Here is an 18218-nt window from a genome sequence, read left to right on the forward strand (position 1 = left end):
CTTCTCATGCACAGATACCACCCAACCCCCCCAGCCCTGCAGACTCTGCAACAAAGGGAAGAGTGAAGAGTACAGCTGAGTTGTGGTTACTGTCAAAACAGAAAGTACAAACAGAAGTAAAATACAGATGCCCGTCTTCGCACTCTCTCTCTCTCTTCTTCTCACCCTCCTCCCTTTGTCCCTACCCTTCCACAGATGCAGACATTTGTCGGTCAGAATTCAGGACATCACATGATACGGTTCAAAGCATGAAGGCCAAACCACACAGTTCCACACCACACGTTGAGCTCACTGCTCCACTGTGACAGTGTATATGTATGTGTGAGAGAGAAAGTGTTTGTGTGTGTGTGTGTTTCCATTAATGTGTGCATTTCATTTACTTGTGTATGCTTGTGTAAACTTTTGAAGGCTTGTGTACGCATGTGTGCTTGCTTTTTTGTGCTTGTTTGTGTGTGTGTGGCTGGGGAGATGATGGGTGGGAATGGGAGGTTTTGTATAGTGCTAGTGCTGTGTTAAAAGTGATAGACACCACCCTGTTGCCACTTGTCTGTGTGCTGAAAACGCTGCACAGCTTCCTGCAGAGCTCAGTGAATTATTCGTAAGAGCTCAAGCTAACCCCCCCCTCCCCATCCACTCATGCATGTTAAACTTGCATGGGTCTTAAATCTGTAGCTGTGTGTCTTACGTTTTCAGGCTTCTGTACAGAGATTAGTAATGTACCTTGCCATGAAAAGGGCCTATGTTATTATCTTACATGTAAAGTAAATTAGGTGTCTTGGTTCCCATTACTGCTTCATCTTGTGTCATAATTGTAACAACTATTACAGAAAAGGAAACTAAATTATAGCTGGTGGGGAAGGGACCCTTGTGCAACCTTGATTTTCTTCCTTCATGCCCTTTCTGGAGAATAGAGCAATGTCAATTGAAGCAGAAGCATAAACAAAACTAAAATAAAACACAATAAAAGTTTCTGTGGAAACTTTGCAGCACGGAATATGTTAAAATAACTAAAACAAAATAATAGCTTTGAAGGCTGAGAAACTTTATTTTAGGTATAAAAAAAAGAAAGAAAAAGAAAAAAACGAAGCATCCGAAACTGTGCCTTTGCTGTGACACGGCCTTGACATCACAACTTTCTGTCTTTCACCACAGCAAGTGCAATGAATGATTTCTCAGCCTCAGGTGGCCAGTCAGGATCACGACCCTCTATTTGTCGAAGCTTCTCCTTCTGGGTCGCCCTTGAGCGTGATCTCTGACCTCGGGGCAGCCGTTGGCATCTCCTGGTGTGCTTGGATCGTCTTGGGTGCTTGGTGTTGTGTGTGGAAGGCAGAGGCCTTGTTGAGGCGGGGGCCCAGGCAGGGCGAAGACTGGCTCAGCCTGGTGACTGAGGTTGGAAGCATCTGCCCGGGTGGCCTGCTGGCCCGCAGAGAAACATGCTTGGAAAGAGAGGTGATGGAGCTCTGGGTGGCTTCAGACCCTATGCCCAGATGCGGGAGTGGGGTGGGGTCCTGGACGGGCCAGACGCACTTGTTCAGCTTCAACTCCACCCTGTGCCTGGGCGTAGCTGTGAGTGGAGCACAGCTGCTCTCCATGACCCTCCATAGTGGACGCCTTGCGGACACTGGGGACACCACACTGCCCAGCCCTGCTGCCCCAACCCCTGAACCTGCTGCCCCAACTCCTGTCGAACCAGCTTCCCCCGTGGTGGCCCCCATCATCACCACCTGCTTTTGTTTGTTGTCAGGGGGCTTGTGCTGGGAGGGGGCCCCTTGTGCTTCACTCTTGGCCCTTGGTGCTGAGGTGAATGATGCCGTGCTCCTCCCCGGAAACCCCCGGCTGGGCTGTGGCCGCCCTGGGCTGCCCCGCTGTGCACCGTTGTACAGGAGCACGAAGTCCCCCTGCGAGTCCAGGGGCAGAAGGGTCTGGCTCCGGCGCTGCTTGTTAAACATCTCAATGGCCAAATCTGTGCAGGAGGATGAGAGGGCGGGGGGGCAAGACACACAGAATAGGGTTTTCAGTTTCCTTAAGTGTGGCAAATTCTAACAGCATTCACTTTATATGCTTTCTACTATATTATTTACAATGAGGGAGCTGCGTTTTGGAAATATCATCTAATTGTGAAACAAAAAAGAAACTATTATTTAGAAAAGCTTTTACAGAAATAGTGAATCAGGGACAAATCCAAGAAAATACACCAAATCTTAAAAATAGGAAAATTCAATATCTAAAGAACTTAGAACGAACACATCACATTTACAAACCACACCTACATCTTAATTCCCCCGCATTGGCCAGCCTTGTCAGACAGTTTGTTTCTTTTCCAGGTAATCCAGAACACATCAAGTGGATCAAGCACAAGTATTTTGATTTGGGGAAAAAAGCAAAATATTATTGGTGTGATAGATTGTACCCATGTCCACATCCAGGCACCCCATGAGAGGGAATGGGAGTTTGTGAGCAGAAAGGGGCGGCACAGCATCAACGTGCAACTTGTGGGAGATTCTCATGCAGATCTCAGGTCTGTCCATGATGAATACATTCTGAGGGAGAGTTATAATACCATAAGAAACTTTACGAACGAGAGGAGGCCATTCAAGCCATTTTTAACTGAATCTGTATCCAGTGTGCTCCAGTTTACCTCTTCTAAAATTGTAGACCATTGTTTTAGACTTGGTCCTTGTTTTTTTAAAGAATGCCTCAAAGCTAACCATATTGTGATCACAGTTTGCCATTGCTTCTCTAACTAGTGTCCCTCTGACTCTATTTTGGTCAATGCATGCGCTCTCCCATGTTGGTTCCCTGACAAATTGAGTTAGAAAGCAGTCATTTACCATATCAGCCATCTCTATTTCTGCTTCTGTAGTCCCAACTGGGCTTTCCCACTCTATGTTTGGGAAATTGAAATCCTCCATTATAACAGCCACATCCTTGCTACATACAGTCCTGATTACATTGTACAATGCAACATCTTGCTGAATATCTAAGTTGGGTGGTCTGTAACACACTCCTACCACTAATCCTCCGGATCTTTCATTCAAAAGTTCAACCCACAGAGTTTTGTTACTAGGATCTAATTTGAGTTCTTCTGCCTCAATGTAATTTCTGACATAAAATGCTACCCCACCCCCTCTTTGATTTTGCCTGTCCTTCCTAAACCGTGTGTATCCTTTCAACTTGTATTCATCCCCATCATTTTCTGTAAGCCATGTTTCTGTCACTCCTACGACATCATAGTCACACGCCAACACTATGGCTTCTAGGTCTAATATCTTGTTCCTTATACTCCTGGCATTGAGGTACAAACATTTCAGGACTTTCCTACTAGCAGTTTCCCTTGGTTTTCTTTCCTTAGTGGAACATCTCCCATTGTCAGAGCTCCCTGCCCCCCTGGTCCCTAGTTTAAAAGATTCTCAATTACTCTGCACATACTCTCTCCCAATGCATTTGCCCCCCTTCTGTTTAGATGTAGACCGTCTGGTTTGTACAGGTCCCATCTATCCCAGAAGAAAGACCAATACTCCATAAATCTAAATCCCTCTTCCCTACACCAAGATTTCAACCACGTGTTAAACTTTCTAATCTCTGCCCGTCTCCCTGGCCATGCACCTGGTACCGGAAGTATTTCGGAGAAAACTACCGTGGAGGTTCTGCTGTGTGATCACTGTGTGATCTACGCCTCTAAGAATCGAGTCTCCTACTATAACTACCTCCCTCTTCTGGGGGGAGTGGGCACCATAGTGCTCTGGTGCTCAACTGCCCTCCTGTCACCCTCTGATCTGTCACTGTCCAACTCGGTGTCCAGCAGCTGGAACCTGTTGGGCATTTCTAGCTCCTGGGATGTTGCTAGGGGTTGTGCGTGCCCTTTTTTCTGGTTACGACCTACTGTAACCCAGCAGTTCTCTATGCTGTCCTGCTCTAAGGTCTCAACTCTCCTAGGTTTTGGCATGCACACCATCTCTCTCATGGGCTGATTGACCAATTCCATTATTATTAATACAGCGCTGATCAGCAAGCCAAGTGTCGAGATCACAGGCTTTGATCTCTAGGACCTCAACATGCCGACAACGTTCACAAATGAAATCTTCCTGTATCAGCTCATTCAGGAAGGCAATCATTCTACAAACCTGACGCTGTAGTGGCCACATGCTTCTAAATTTACATTTATTTATTTATTTATTTGTTTGTTTGTTTGTTTGTTTGTTTGTTTGTTTGTTTCTGTCCCCTAGTGAACTGCTTTACTTTTTGTTACCTGTTTCTCAATAGCAGCTTTAAGTACCTTTTGTCTAGCTGCCACCAATCCACACTTAGCTGGCTGCACCTGGCACAGGCAATTCCTGCTAGTCCTTGACTAAATCACCTTTCCTTCAATCTATTTACTTTCACCAACTCAGCAGCTGGACTGAATTGACTTAAATTAAGGCAAACTACAGACAAGATTAATGTCAATTAGGTTAAAGTTAAAACAAAATGAAGAATGCTAAGACTATCTGAAACTAGGAACACAACAAGATTGCTGCCCCTCACCTGTCCTGTGTCTGTCTTTGGCAACTTGTAAATACTCCTGTATTATTTAATATCTTCTAAAACTTTCAACATACACCCCCAAGGGCATCATACTAGGTGACAGTGCGTACCCACTCTTACAATGGCTAATGACACCTTTTGCCACAGCAAACACTGATGCAGACAAAAGATTAAACCGTGCCGATGGAACAACCAGGAGCACAACTGAGCACTTAAATGTGGAGCCACAGCGAGCATGCAACATAATTCTCGCATGTGTTGTCCTTCATAACATAGCTCAAACACGCAAAAGTTCCTCTCCATGATAGCAGGGGTGATCTTTCACAGCCCCAAGTGGATGGTCCTGACATACCACTTGGCCCTGACAGTTAATGAGAGATGCTCTAGAGAAACTTTGTTAATGGTCCTTGAAATAATACATTAAAACAGTAAAACAGTTTTCAGAGAAATGGGAAGTTTTGTGTTTTTAGTTATTTTGTTATCCAGTGAGATGTTGAATTTTGTCTATGTTATTTCATGCATTACGTGCATGTATATGTGAAAAAAGTAACATAAAAACAGCCTTTTAGTCTAGTTTACTCATGCCTTTTTGGCCTAACAAATGCAAAACAGAGGCCTATTAAAATTTGTATTCTTTGATCTTGATCTTGTGGTATCTGGATCAGAATGGTTCTATATGATAATTTTCTGAAAAACTGACTCAAAATCAGCAGGATTACTCTGATCCTGGATTGCATTGTGGTGTTTGGTTTATGTATACCCTTCATTGACTCTCATCTCTCTGTTTGTGAAGAGGGCCATACCAAATAAAAATAGACCTGAACTGAGAAATGCAGTGCAGGGCAGGAGTCTCACCTAGGGTCTCGGTGACCACGCAAGGCACCACTTCCCTCAGCACCTGGCAGTTGGTGTGCAGCGCCGGGTTGCAGTTCATCTCCAGCAGCCACACCTAGCACAGGGCAAGAGTGTGTGAGCTGGACAGGCACTCTCACATCACCACCACAGCGCAGACACTCGGATACTGCACTTTGATGAGACCGATGAGGATGGAACTATATCTTTACTATTATTAGTAGTAGTATTATAAGTAGTAATAGTAGCAATAGTAACAGTCGTGGAAATATTTTATTTTTTCAGTCCTTATATTGATCACTTGGTGGTGCTGTTGCTGCAGTGTGGAAGACAATCTTAGTGCAACAGCTTATCATTTGTTTTGCATAGCCTTGACCAATTTCACACCTCAGGCAAGAGTTTTACTCAGTTGCTGTTGTGTACTTTAATATATATTTTATAGAGAGAGCGAGAGAGACAAAGTGTGTGTTAGTTATAAGACACTCACATACAATTTGAGTCAAAAGTATGCGTAATAAATCATACACCGCTCAGCACTCTTTACAGCCCCCCCCCTCAGCCCAAATCGAGATCTTTTGGGACAGGGCTGTTTTAGGAGTAGCACAGAGGATAATTCATTATGACATTCTGTTTGCTATTGACAGTCTATTTGCATTTTCGCGCCTGTGGCCATGCAGAGCTGCTGAACACTGACCTGCCGCCCACTGTCCCTGCACAGTGGGGCCAGACCTCAGTGGGTGTTCTGGAGGAGTGTGCTCTGCCCACAGTCTGCAGCGTCTCTATCTAGGTCAGTGGCTCTCGGCCCTGGTCCTGGGTTCCACCGTCCGTCTGGTTTTTGTACCAGCCGAGCTCTCCTGCTTGCTTAACTGAATTCCTAACTGAAGTAGTACTTTGGCTAGGCGCAGCACGGTTATTTAGAATTGAATAGCCTGGGGTTTCCAGACTGTGCCCAGGGTCAGCACCATGGCTGCTGCTGCTGCTGTTGATTGTTGTTTTTAATCATTTTGGTCGTCAAGGGCTTTTCTCCCATTGTCATCCCCCCCAAGTGTTTCTCTGTAAGGGTTTAGTGTGTGTGTGTGTAGAAGACGGTAGAAGGAGTGTTTCAGAGCTCACTGCATTATCATTCCTCTCTGTCCCTTGTACTCGTTTTTATTCTGATTAATTTGTCTGCTCTAGAAGTACCGTCTTGTTTGTATGTGTGTGTGAGAGTGTATTTGGTGTGTGACTACCCCTGTATGTATGTTTTTGTCTTTTACCTTTTTGGATGCTGTGCAACTTAATGGAATGGAAAAAAAAAAAATCAATCTAGAAAAGTGATGCAACTCTTGGCAGTCGATTGCCCCCCCACCCCCAGGGGCTCAGTGTTCTCCCAGGGGCGGTTGTGTATCTGAGTTTCTGAGTGAGTTTCATAGAGAAACCCAGGGATTAGCCAGCACATTGCGCAGTGTGTGAGGTGAGACGTGCTACTGTGTGTGTGTGTGCGTGTGTATGGGCAGGTGGGCGGGGTTGCTAACATCTGGGCCTGTCACTCAGACCTTCTGAATGGGTGACTACTACAGTGTGTCAAAAGCCATCTGTAGGACAAGAGTGTTAGGAGTCCAGGTGGAGTTACTGGGATTATGGCTTTGCTGCGTACACACAAAACACACTGTCTCTGCTATACATGAATTCCTGCAAATATAGGAATCTCTCTGTCTCTATACACAGAGAGAGAGAGAGAGAGAGAGAGAGAGAGAGAGAGATTCAAGTGAGGATAGAAGAGGAAAGAGAAGAGACTCGCCTTAAAGTCTTCATCGATCATGAAGTCGCAGCCAATCAGATCGAAGTAGCCAAGTCGGCACTCCAGTTTGGACTTGACTGCCAGGAAACACTGCGTCATGATCTGCTGCATGCGTTTCTGAATCGGAAAGAACAGAAAAATATATATTTACCAGAGAGAGAAAGAGAGAGAGAGAAACACATTCAGCTTTAGTTTCAGAACTACACTAACAACTAAACAAAACGGGGAAGGAATAAAATCACAGCCAAACAAGCATGCAGTGCAGGCAGATCACCTTGAGTCTCATAAGGAAGCATGGTAATACTGTAGTAAATACATAGTAAAACCATATAAAAATGCAAACACACAAGGTAAATTGCCACACATGCACATTTGCACCCCCCCCTCCTGCTGCCTGCCATCCTGAACCATTATTTCAGCATCCAGTTCCCACTCAACTTTCCATTTTATTATTAATATTGTTTGAGAATTAAAAAAAGGAAAAAATAAGACGGTTTAAGCAGGTTACCCCAGCAACAAAGGTAAGAGCATCATCACTTCACCTGTTTGTCTTTATTTTCCCATCTCCCTCCCCCACATAGTGCCCCCCCATCCTGCTCTGGGACACCTGGCTTCCTGTGGAGACCCTCTCATGCCAATTAGGCCCTCCTGCCTCGCTCCCCTCGCACGCAACTCACCGCAAAAACAGTGCAGACCCAGTCCCGGGGGAGAGCCCTGGCAGCAGCAAACGTCTCATTAACGTAGCAGTTGAAACGCTCCATGGACCACACGGTCTCTTCCTTCAGCTCATTATACAGGGGGTGCTTCTTCTGCATGTACTGGGAGGGGGAAGAGAGGAGAGGAGAGCGGGATGAAGTAATCAGGCTCTTCCAAGAAAAACCAGTGACTGAAGCATCCAATCTGCTCCCGGGACGTCCCAGAGCAAGGGCTCATAGCTCCTGTTTGAAATGGCTTTGTTAGTTTGCTTGCTTGTTTGTTTGTTTGTAACCTCACTTCATTGGCTGCCTAGGATAAAGGCCACAATATACTATTTGTTCTCTCCTCCGTGATTGGCCTTGTGTTATTACCATGAGCTTTGGTGTAGTGACATGATGCACTCTGTGGTGAAGGGCACTTGACTAAAAAAAAAAAAAAATATATATATATATATATTTTTTTTTTAAATCACTCAATTGATTGACAGCAAGCCACTGCTTTGTACACAGTATTACAGAAACCAGTATTGCAGGAGCAGGGGTTACCCGGGGGGGTGCACGGTGCTCACTCTGTGTAGAGAGTTCGAGTTGCTCTAAGGGTCTGTATCGTCAGTGCACTGGGAGGCACTAGTGTATTATAGTCCCTGCTGTGGTGCAATACTACAGGAGAACTTTGAAATCTGTATTCATTCAGCATGATAATGGTGATAAAGATTATTGTTATTAATGGTCAAACTACTCCATTAATATTGTGACACGTTATTCAGTGCACATATTCAGTCGAAAACTGCTTATGTATGTTATGTGTTTTTTTTTTATTTGTTATTTGTCCCATTCACACACTTTCTAGTCATGGTATAGTTTCTGTGTAATCAGGGCCTCCAGCCAAGTAAGACGTTATGCGGTGAGGTGAAGTACGCCCGGCGAGGCCTGATAAAGAGGTCTGGAGTAAGAATCTCTCACTTTCTCTTTTCATGAATTGTTCGTGTACTGTTAGAAGAACTAGATTAGGTAGGATTCTCGATTTAGTTTTATTACATTTTCTTGGTTCTGTGTGGCGACGGCGTGGTCCGCAGGGGTCAGGGCAATGTGAATATGGGGCTGGAAAAGCCCGAAGTCACTCCGCAGGTAGTTTGAAGAGGGGCTTGAACTGATCTCGGTGGCAGAGAGGACAGTAAATGACAGGGTGAGTCTGTCGGCATGCAAGAGGCACACACTAAGAATGAATTTAAGGGAAAATGTAAGCTTTAACTGGATCTTGAAAGATTGAATTCAAAGAGAAATTCAAATGATAAGTTATAATTATAAAGTGTGTGTATATATATATATATGTGTGTGTGTGTGTGTGTGTGTGTGTGTGTGTGTGTACTTCATTTCCCAGCCTGCACAAATTAACTTTTTCAGAAGAAGAATACAGAAAGTGAAGCATAAGCTGCAATTTCAAAGAGGGAACCGTGTATACAATTGAGGGATCAAACGATAATGCAAATTGACTGGGAAGTTTCTGAGGCTGTGATGACCGCAGGAGGATATGTTATTGGGAGCGATGCTGATGAGAATTTCCAGTGTATCTTCCTTTGCTTTCTTGTAGTGATTTTGGCGAGTTAGAGAGAGAGAGAGGAACCTTGGATCTCTTGCAGCGTGTGACCCAGATCTGTCAGAGTGTGCAAATCAAAGGGACACAGAAATCAGCCAGCATCTCTGATAAGGTCCCACAGCTAGAACCGGCAGAATGTAATAGACACAAAGTGATTGCCATCATTCCAGGGGCTAGAGGCAGATCCCATAGAGCAGGTAGACACACACATATATACACTCACCTAAAGGATTATTAGGAACACCTGTTCAATTTCTCATTAATGCAATTATCTAACCAACCAATCACATGGCAGTTGCTTCAATGCATTTAGGGGTGTGGTCCTGGTCAAGACAATCTCCTGAACTCCAAACTGAATGTCTCAATGGGAAAGAAAGGTGATTTAAGCAATTTTGAGCGTGGCATGGTTGTTGGTGCCAGACGGGCTGGTCTGAGTATTTCACAATCTGCTCAGTTACTGGGATTTTCACGCACAACCATTTCTAGGGTTTACAAAGAATGGTGTGAAAAGGGAAAAACATCCAGTAACCGGCAGTCCTGTGGGCAAAAATGCCATGTTGATGCTAGAGGTCAGAGGAGAATGGGCCGACTGATTCAAGCTGATAGAAGAGCAACTTTGACTGAAATAACCACTCGTTACAACCGAGGTATGCAGCAAAGCATTTGTGAAGCCACAACACGTACAACCTTGAGGCGGATGGGCTACAACAGCAGAAGACCCCACCGGGTACCACTCATCTCCACTACAAATAGGAAAAAGAGGCTACAATTTGCACAAGCTCACCAAAATTGGACAGTTGAAGACTGGAAAAATGTTGCCTGGTCTGATGAATCTCGATTTCTGTTGAGACATTCAGATGGTAGAGTCAGAATTTGGCGTAAACAGAATGAGAACATGGATCCATCATGCCTTGTTACCACTGTGCAGGCTGGTGGTGGTGGTGGTGGTGTAATGGTGTGGGGGATGTTTTCTTGGCACACTTTAGGCCCCTTAGTGCCAATTGGGCATCGTTTAAATGCCACGGCCTACCTGAGCATTGTTTCTGACCATGTCCATCCCTTTATGACCACCATGTACCCATCCTCTGATGGCTACTTCCAGCAGGATAATGCACCATGTCACAAAGGTCGAATCATTTCAAATTGGTTTCTTGAACATGACAATGAGTTCACTGTACTAAACTGGCCCCCACAGTCACCAGATCTCAACCCAATAGAGCATCTTTGGGATGTGGTGGAACGGGAGCTTCGTGCCCTGGATGTGCATCCCACAAATCTCCATCAACTGCAAGATGCTATCCTATCAATATGGGCCAACATTTCTAAAGAATGCTTTCAGCACCTTGTTGAATCAATGCCACGTAGAATTAAGGCAGTTCTGAAGGCGAAAGGGGGTCAAACACAGTATTAGTATGGTGTTCCTAATAATCCTTTAGGTGAGTGTATATATAAAAAGAGAGAGCTAGAGATTGGGTGAAATAACTTAACCTTTTCAAGATGAAATGCTAGGTTTTAGTGCCTTTAATAGCTGTGACCAGGAGCTTATATGAGACAGCTTAGGGATGGGTGAATGTGTGTGTAAAAGACTGATAATGTCTGTTTGTGTGTTTCATTTTTTATTTTTTATTTGATATTCCTACGTTAGTTGGGCTTGGGTGTTTTAACTCTTAAGTTCAAGACTGGACCACATGCATCTGACCTCGAGGGTTCAGAACCACTCAAGGCGGGTCTGGGACTTGCAGGTAAAGCTCCCGTTCTTTTTTCTTTCACCCTCATGCCCCCCACCCAGCCCACTCTCACAATAACCTCACGGTGTGGCTGTGTGTGTGTGACACTGACCGGGCCCACTTGTTTCTGGACGATGCTCAGTGTGCCGTGTGGAGACTACATTTTTACAGTGCAACCTTGGTAACACCGCAGTAATGCATAGAGAGGGAGGGTGGATGTAGCAAAGCGTGATGACACAAGGCAAAACGCACGCACATGGGGAAACCACATGGGGAAAAGCTGTCAAATCGCCAAGCCAGATGGACATCGGTAAACTTGATCATGCCGAACTTAAGGACTCAAACTTTCTTTAGTTTGTTTGTTTTCGAACCTCTTCAAGGCTGAATTGGTATTGTGAAAATGCAGTTGATTGTGTGAAGACATCAGGGTGTATAACGCTGTGGCAGGAGATGAAGGCGGTTCTTGTGACAGAGACAGGTGTCACTGTCTTTCCCTTTCTCTGCCTCTCTCCCTCTGTATTACTGTGCTTCCTGTTGAGCGAGCACTGTAGTGTTGGGCCTGGCTCTGTCTCTGCAGAGACCCCCAACCCCCAAACCCACCCCCCCGGGGGCTCCTTCACACCACAACAGCAACAACAAAGACGAGAAAAACAGGACAAACACACAAACACATGAGACCCTCAGCACACAACAAACGTTCTGCACAAACTTCACACACTACGTGCACACTACATACTGCACACACTACATGCTACACATTGGGCCCACACACTCCCTATATTAAACACGCCGCAAGCATTGCACACACTTGAGTCTCAATCGAAGTGAACCAACGCACAGAACAAGATCCGGCAGGCCAGGTTATATTGCTGCAAAGAAGAAGCACCTACCTGATTGGTCAGGTGAGCTGAGAGGTCGGCCGAGTTGGGGTCGTAGGGGTCACAGGTCACCCTGACATAACCATGGCGAAAGAACACCATGTAAGGAGTAGTGCTGGCGATCAGGAAGTAGGATCTGATGTCGAACTTCTTGCCTTCTAAGAGCAAGGGGTTCTGAATATACCTGTTGAAAAATAATGAATGAATTTACCTCATAAAAGTAGAAGTCAGAATCAGGGGTGTAGCATGAATACAGCAGGCTTTCATTGGACACCTTATGCAGTCGAGAGGGTTTAAAAAAGGGAGAAGGAGAAAAGGAGAAGAATCATGTTTAGATTTTCAGCATGATTCTATTATACTGGCATAGAATAAGAAATGTAGACTCAAAAATGAATTCCTGCTCTGATGTGTGCTGCTGTTTTTGTAGATATTCTGTTGAGTGTTTAGACCTGTGAGTTACTCTCTGCTGTTGGTGCGGCACGGGGGAGGATGCTACAGCAGGGAGCCAAGTGAAATTGCTGACAGGAAACTTCTGGACAGGGGAGATAGTACCAGATTTTGAGTGGCAACCACTAGAGAGCGATCTGAACCAAGAAACCAATGCATCATCATCGACTGAAGCTTATTAAGTCACTGTTGTGTTGCATGCTTCATATGTTATCTAGAGAGCTAAGCTATATATATATGTAGTAAAACAGTAATAATTAAAGAGTCCTTGGACTTCACAGAGCTGGAGCTGTGAACTGGGGGAGGGGTCAGCAGAGCCTGGTCAGCCTGTTGAGAATCTCCTTCTCTCATTCTCTCAGGTGATGACAATAATAATCTAAATTTTTTATAGTGCCTTTCATGTCAGGACAAACCAAAGCACTTTTGTTGTGGCTCTGGTATAGTTGTCTGTGAGAGAGAGATGTATTTTTTGGTACAGGGACACCAGATCGCTGAGAGAGTGTTTTCTGTATTTTCTTGCTTGGATGTTCTGACACAGACAGCATGACCTTCTCTTTGGTATCATCAGTGAGCTTTTGGATGTCAAATTCTTATTCTCTGCCTTGCTGGGGGAAAATGTAATGTATAGCAGCATACCAAGTTCGAAAAACAAACACCTGAAGTATAGTGGCGAAGCACGGGAGAAATTCAGATAAGCATCACTTGTCGGTGCTTAGAATCTGGGTGACAACATAAAATAATAATCACATTTAAAAACTGAAAGGAAAGCGAAAAGCAGAAGGTTAAATCTTAATGTAGCGCCGTATAGCTGTGCTGTCTCGAAGGCCCCGCTTGCCTGTTCAGGGCCTGTGTGAATAAAGCGCTGATGCTGAAACACTGATAATGATGCGCGCTGTTTGTTCTAGACGCAGTACTACACAGCGCTACACACAGCCCTGTAATTGGGTGTCACTTTGCAGACGGAGCGCGCTTCATCATCCTGCCAAGCCGTAAAAGCTAAGTGAATTAAAGAGGGCCATCGCTGCCAAATGGGTGCAGCATCATATGTCATACCTCATCTCTCCCTGCCACACTTTGCAGACTCGTAACCAGAAGCGATTCCACCTCTCGGGGGCTAACCTGAGCTCAGCTTTCGGGGGCAATAGACAGGGTGTGGGCGAGAGGGATAGAACGGGCTCAGAATAACTTGCAGAGACAAATTAGGTGGCATTTAGGAACTTTGGATTTACCAGTAGACGTCTCCCACAGTTCTCCTCATATCATGGGGCGTCCCCCCACTGCAGCCCTGTTTTTCTCTTTGTGGACCCAACTGACTGGGGGTCTAAGGGTCAAAGGGGAATGATGGGACTGGTTTCACTCCACACCATTAACATCTACAGAGCTGAACGCTAATGTCACTGCAGTACCATTGACTAATATGTTAATGTATCCAGGTGTAATGGTACGCACCCTATGCATTCTTTTGCCAGGAAGATGGTTTTATTTTTCCCTGGTTTTATTTTTCATTTATTAATGATACACTTTAACACTCTATAGGAACAGGGCTTAAATATGTTAGACAGTACCCTCCGTAAGAGCATCGCGCTCATGACACACAAACGCCTTATGCTTATGAAATCTGTGTCATGTCGAGTCTTTGGGTCGCGGGGAGGCAGAGGGTAATGAGTGTGAAATTAAACAGAAAAAAACTAAATGAAGATCTGGGCAGGGGGTTGTGACCATGGCTGTCAAGGTGGGAATGCACTTTCAACATTTTTCTTATATTTCTATCTTTCTTCTCTTTTTATCAGCAATGAAGCTGTTGTTGATTGCTGTCTTTAGTTCTTTGACATAGAAATACTGCCTGGAGTCAAGAGCAAGCAGATAAGTGTGTTCAGAAGTACTTTATAATATTATAGTAGTAATTATTAGGGTTATTTTTTTATTACAATATTCTTTGCTTTGTAGTAGTGGCAGCAGTAAGTATTTTCATCATCATTTGCCATTATTTATGTTCTCACCACATTAGCAGGCAAAAACAACCAGTGTGTCAACATGCAAGCCCTACCTACCTCTGAGCAATCCTGGCCTGGGGGGATCGGTAGGCCGTCTTCCGTCCCTGCTGGCTGTCCTCCCCGCCTTGTAGCCTGTTGCGGAACGTGACGACGTCGTCCCCCGAGCGCAGCAGGAAGATCCCCCGCCCCTGGTTCAGACCCGTGGGCTTACAGATCCACACCTGTCCCTCTTGCCATCCCAACACACACAAATCGGACACAGACACACAAACAGTCACACACACACACATGCACACACAATCACACACAGACACACAAACAAAGTGCGGGGACAGCGCACACAATCACACACATGCACAGTGTGAGAGTGGGGACAGTGCACACTCGCATATATTTAGGTTTTAGGGCAAGGACTTGTGTTGAACATATGAGTGAAGTGAAGGCCTGCAGACTTTTGATTGGCAGTTGGGCTGCTTTCTCGCATGGTGCATGTCAGTTATTGATTATATAACTGTATAACTTTTTGTTTTACAGATTGGTTGTCTGCAACAGGATAACAATTCAGTTGAAAGGAGTCAGAACAAGACAGGTTTCTAAACTTATTCTTTCTCTCTTATGAGATCTGTATTTTTTTTTCTAGGCCTCTAGGCTGAATATGCATTCCACAAACTCTTTAACAAATATCTTAACAAATATCTTGTAGTAGTAGTAGTAGTAGTAGTAGTTTCATTAACCATATTAGTAATATTGATGACGTTTTGTCTTCATTCACCTTCATACTGAGCAAAGAATGCCTCCCTCTCCTCTCTCAAGTCCATGCGGAAAGTCTCTGGGAAAAACTCTTCCATTGTCAGACACCTGTGTGGAAACCGCATGATTAACACTGGACAACCAGTGCTACATCACTGAGCACCATGAAGGGTCATAAAGGTTTATGGTGTGGGAACATGGTCTTGTATATTTTTAAGATATTATAAATCACATATGAGAAACCAGCCAATCACAGAGCAGCCTTTCCAAACAATCCTTTGCCTCTTATCTTGTGTATAAATGTCATCCCGTTCATAGAATTATCAGGATTTAAAATTCTTCAGTTACCAGCAAAGCTTCAGGACACTAAATGCAAGTGGGGCCAGTGTCACAGGATGTACTTTGTTTTTAATAGTTTTGATACATTTAATTACAACTACAGATGGCACAGCCCCTTCCAGAACCGGAGGGAGAGGGCCCGGCTCCAGCCTTCTTTAGTTCTTTACTATAGGCTGGTGACCTGCACAGGGGTCAGTACGCGGATTGTGTAGTTAATAGAATTTGTATTTGGGCTCTTCGGTGGCACACCTGCGTAACTCTGATTTGCAGTCACGCAACACGTTTCATGAGACTGATTTAATTAGTCACAGTGTTGTCACATCTATTTATAGGCCCACATAGTCTGGAAAACATATGGTACCAACTGCAAATTTAGCTTAATGGCAATGTGTCTGCACTGGCCGTGAGTTTGATGGTATCCGAGACGCACCGACAGAGCATCAGGCGTGAGTCATGCTCTGTGGTGTAGTGGTTAGGGCTCTGGACTCATGACTGGAAGGTTGTGGGGCAGTGCTGTTGTCCCCTTGAGGAAGGTGCTTCACTTAGATTGCTCCAGTAAAATACCCGGCTGTATAAATGGGTACAAATGTAAGTCGCCCTGGATAAGAGTGGCTGCTAAATGACAAATAATGTAATGTCATGCAGAGGTGACCGATGTGACTTTCTGCAGAGCTGTTGTGCTATAATTTGGGTGTCAGCCAGCTAACTGCATTATTTAGCATAATTCCACAATCTGCTATGAAATTATATTTAAATTACTCTTATTAGCTATATAATTGTGCTCAATGTGTCTTCAGCTCAAACAACAGAGCAAGCATACTAGTAACAAAAAACATGTTACTTCTGTGTTTATATATATATATATATATATATATATATATATATATATATATATATATTTTTTTTTTACAGTTATGAACTTGAGATTTAAGTAATGGTAAGTGACTGTACCCCAACTGACCTGTGACCCCTGCCCTGTTTGACCTTGTTGGTGACCCTCTCGTACTCCCGCAGACTGGTCAGCAGCCCGATCTTGGTGGTCAGGACTTTGTTGTTGGGGATCTGGTACAGCAGCTGTTCCCCTGGGGAGGACACAGGAGCCTGTGAGTGACCCAGACACACACACAGTCTGGAGCTGTGTAGTGCTGTGTAATGGAGTAGTGCAGTTCTCAACCTTCCCGGAAGCTGCTGTATGTGGCGCAGGATTTGGTCTCGCACCACTTCAGTCTGTAGTCCTCTCTACGCTTGTCATGAAGGCGCTGCCACCCTTTCCTCTCGCAGTACAGGCTCACTCTGCATCGAGACACACGCCGGTCACACAGCAGCCCTTACTGCCCTTTGCCTGTTTCTCATAGTTTCAGCATTCAGGGGATTTGGCATAAGCCAGTTACCAGCCTATTACAACAATACAAATAATTTGCCTTAAAGTGAATATTAAGATCTTGAAGGGAGAAAGAAAACATGCTTACAAGAGACCGCTAATTAAATAGTTGTTTTTTTTACATTTGTCTTCTGTAAAGTTGAGCAGTTCAGAAAACGGAAAACACAGATCCCTAAAGATGAAAATCAGTTAAGGTGTTGTGCCTTAACTGCACAATATCAGTGGAGTAATTTCTTGGGGGGAGATAGAGGAGCGAATCTGTCAGTGTCTGAGCTTCAGTACTGTTGGAGGACCTCATCTTCTTAGCTTCTTAGAGAAAGGGCATGAGATCTGCTTTCCAGTTATGTTCTGTGTTTGTCATCCGGTGAACGAATCTCCCTCTCCTTACGAGCCAAAATCTCAACGTTGACAAATGAACCGACAGCAGCTCGTGCCTGTGGCTTTTCCCCTGTTGTGGATGTGACTCTGAACTTCGACCTTCTCCACCAGAGGGGAGTGAGTGATTTATGCTTCGTGCTCTTTAGATTTTTACAACCAGCCTAAAACAAATATGTCTGTTTAATCACAGCTGGCTGGCACAGGGGGCTCCCTTTTCCCCACTCCAATCTGGAGAACTCCTTTGCCAGTCTTATCTCGTGCCCAGACACTGTAAAATTCCCTAGTTGTCCGTTGGCAGAACTAGGCATGAGAGAGAGAGAGAGAGAGAGAGAGAGAGAAGATTCTGGACCAGGATGCACATTTATGAACGGCTCCAGTGCTGCTTCCCTATCAGCAGCCCCCAGTGAATCATTGACAGACCAGGCAGGGCAGGGCACTCACATGGACGCTCCGTTTCCACCACCGATGTAGTAGAACGGCCCTGGTCCTCTGGGATCCTCAACTTTCTTCTCCCCATTGGTGACTGTCATGGAGACGTCAGCGCGGTCACGGGAAAGGGAGACTGTCCCGCTGTCCACATCGGCCTGGACCACACCGTGCGCCACGCCCTGGGAGCCTGCGCACACACACACGCACACACACACACATACACACACAAACATACACGCACACGCACACATACACACACACACACAGACAGGCACACATGAGAAAGCACACAGACACAGACAGGTTATGAACTTGTTTTTTATTACTTACCCTTCTAGGCAGTTGGATCCTCTTCCTAGCAGGAATAACTGACCTAAAACTCTTATTTCCTAACTCTACCTTATTTCTTAAATTGCAAAATATGAAGATGAGAGGGAAGCTGGCTTA

The 18218-nt window shown here is 44.8% G+C and overlaps 1 protein-coding gene across 1 annotated transcript; it reads right to left on the bottom strand.

Annotated features, from left to right (window-relative positions):
• Window positions 1–1021: 1021 nt before the first annotated feature.
• Window positions 1022–18014, bottom strand: ttll10 (tubulin tyrosine ligase-like family, member 10). The gene is made up of 10 exons (XM_066690631.1): window positions 17784–18014; window positions 16758–16876; window positions 16545–16665; window positions 15267–15352; window positions 14552–14723; window positions 12066–12237; window positions 7834–7974; window positions 7157–7273; window positions 5380–5473; window positions 1022–1963 (listed from the first exon to the last, which is right to left on the bottom strand). The coding sequence occupies exons 1-10, from the start codon at window positions 18002–18004 to the stop codon at window positions 1197–1199; spliced, it is 2010 nt and encodes a 669-aa protein (XP_066546728.1). The 5' UTR covers window positions 18005–18014; the 3' UTR covers window positions 1022–1196.
• Window positions 18015–18218: the final 204 nt, after the last annotated feature.

The sequence above is a fragment of the Amia ocellicauda genome, chromosome 18 (genome assembly GCF_036373705.1).
Source record: "Amia ocellicauda isolate fAmiCal2 chromosome 18, fAmiCal2.hap1, whole genome shotgun sequence".
Lineage (NCBI taxonomy): Eukaryota > Metazoa > Chordata > Actinopteri > Amiiformes > Amiidae > Amia > Amia ocellicauda.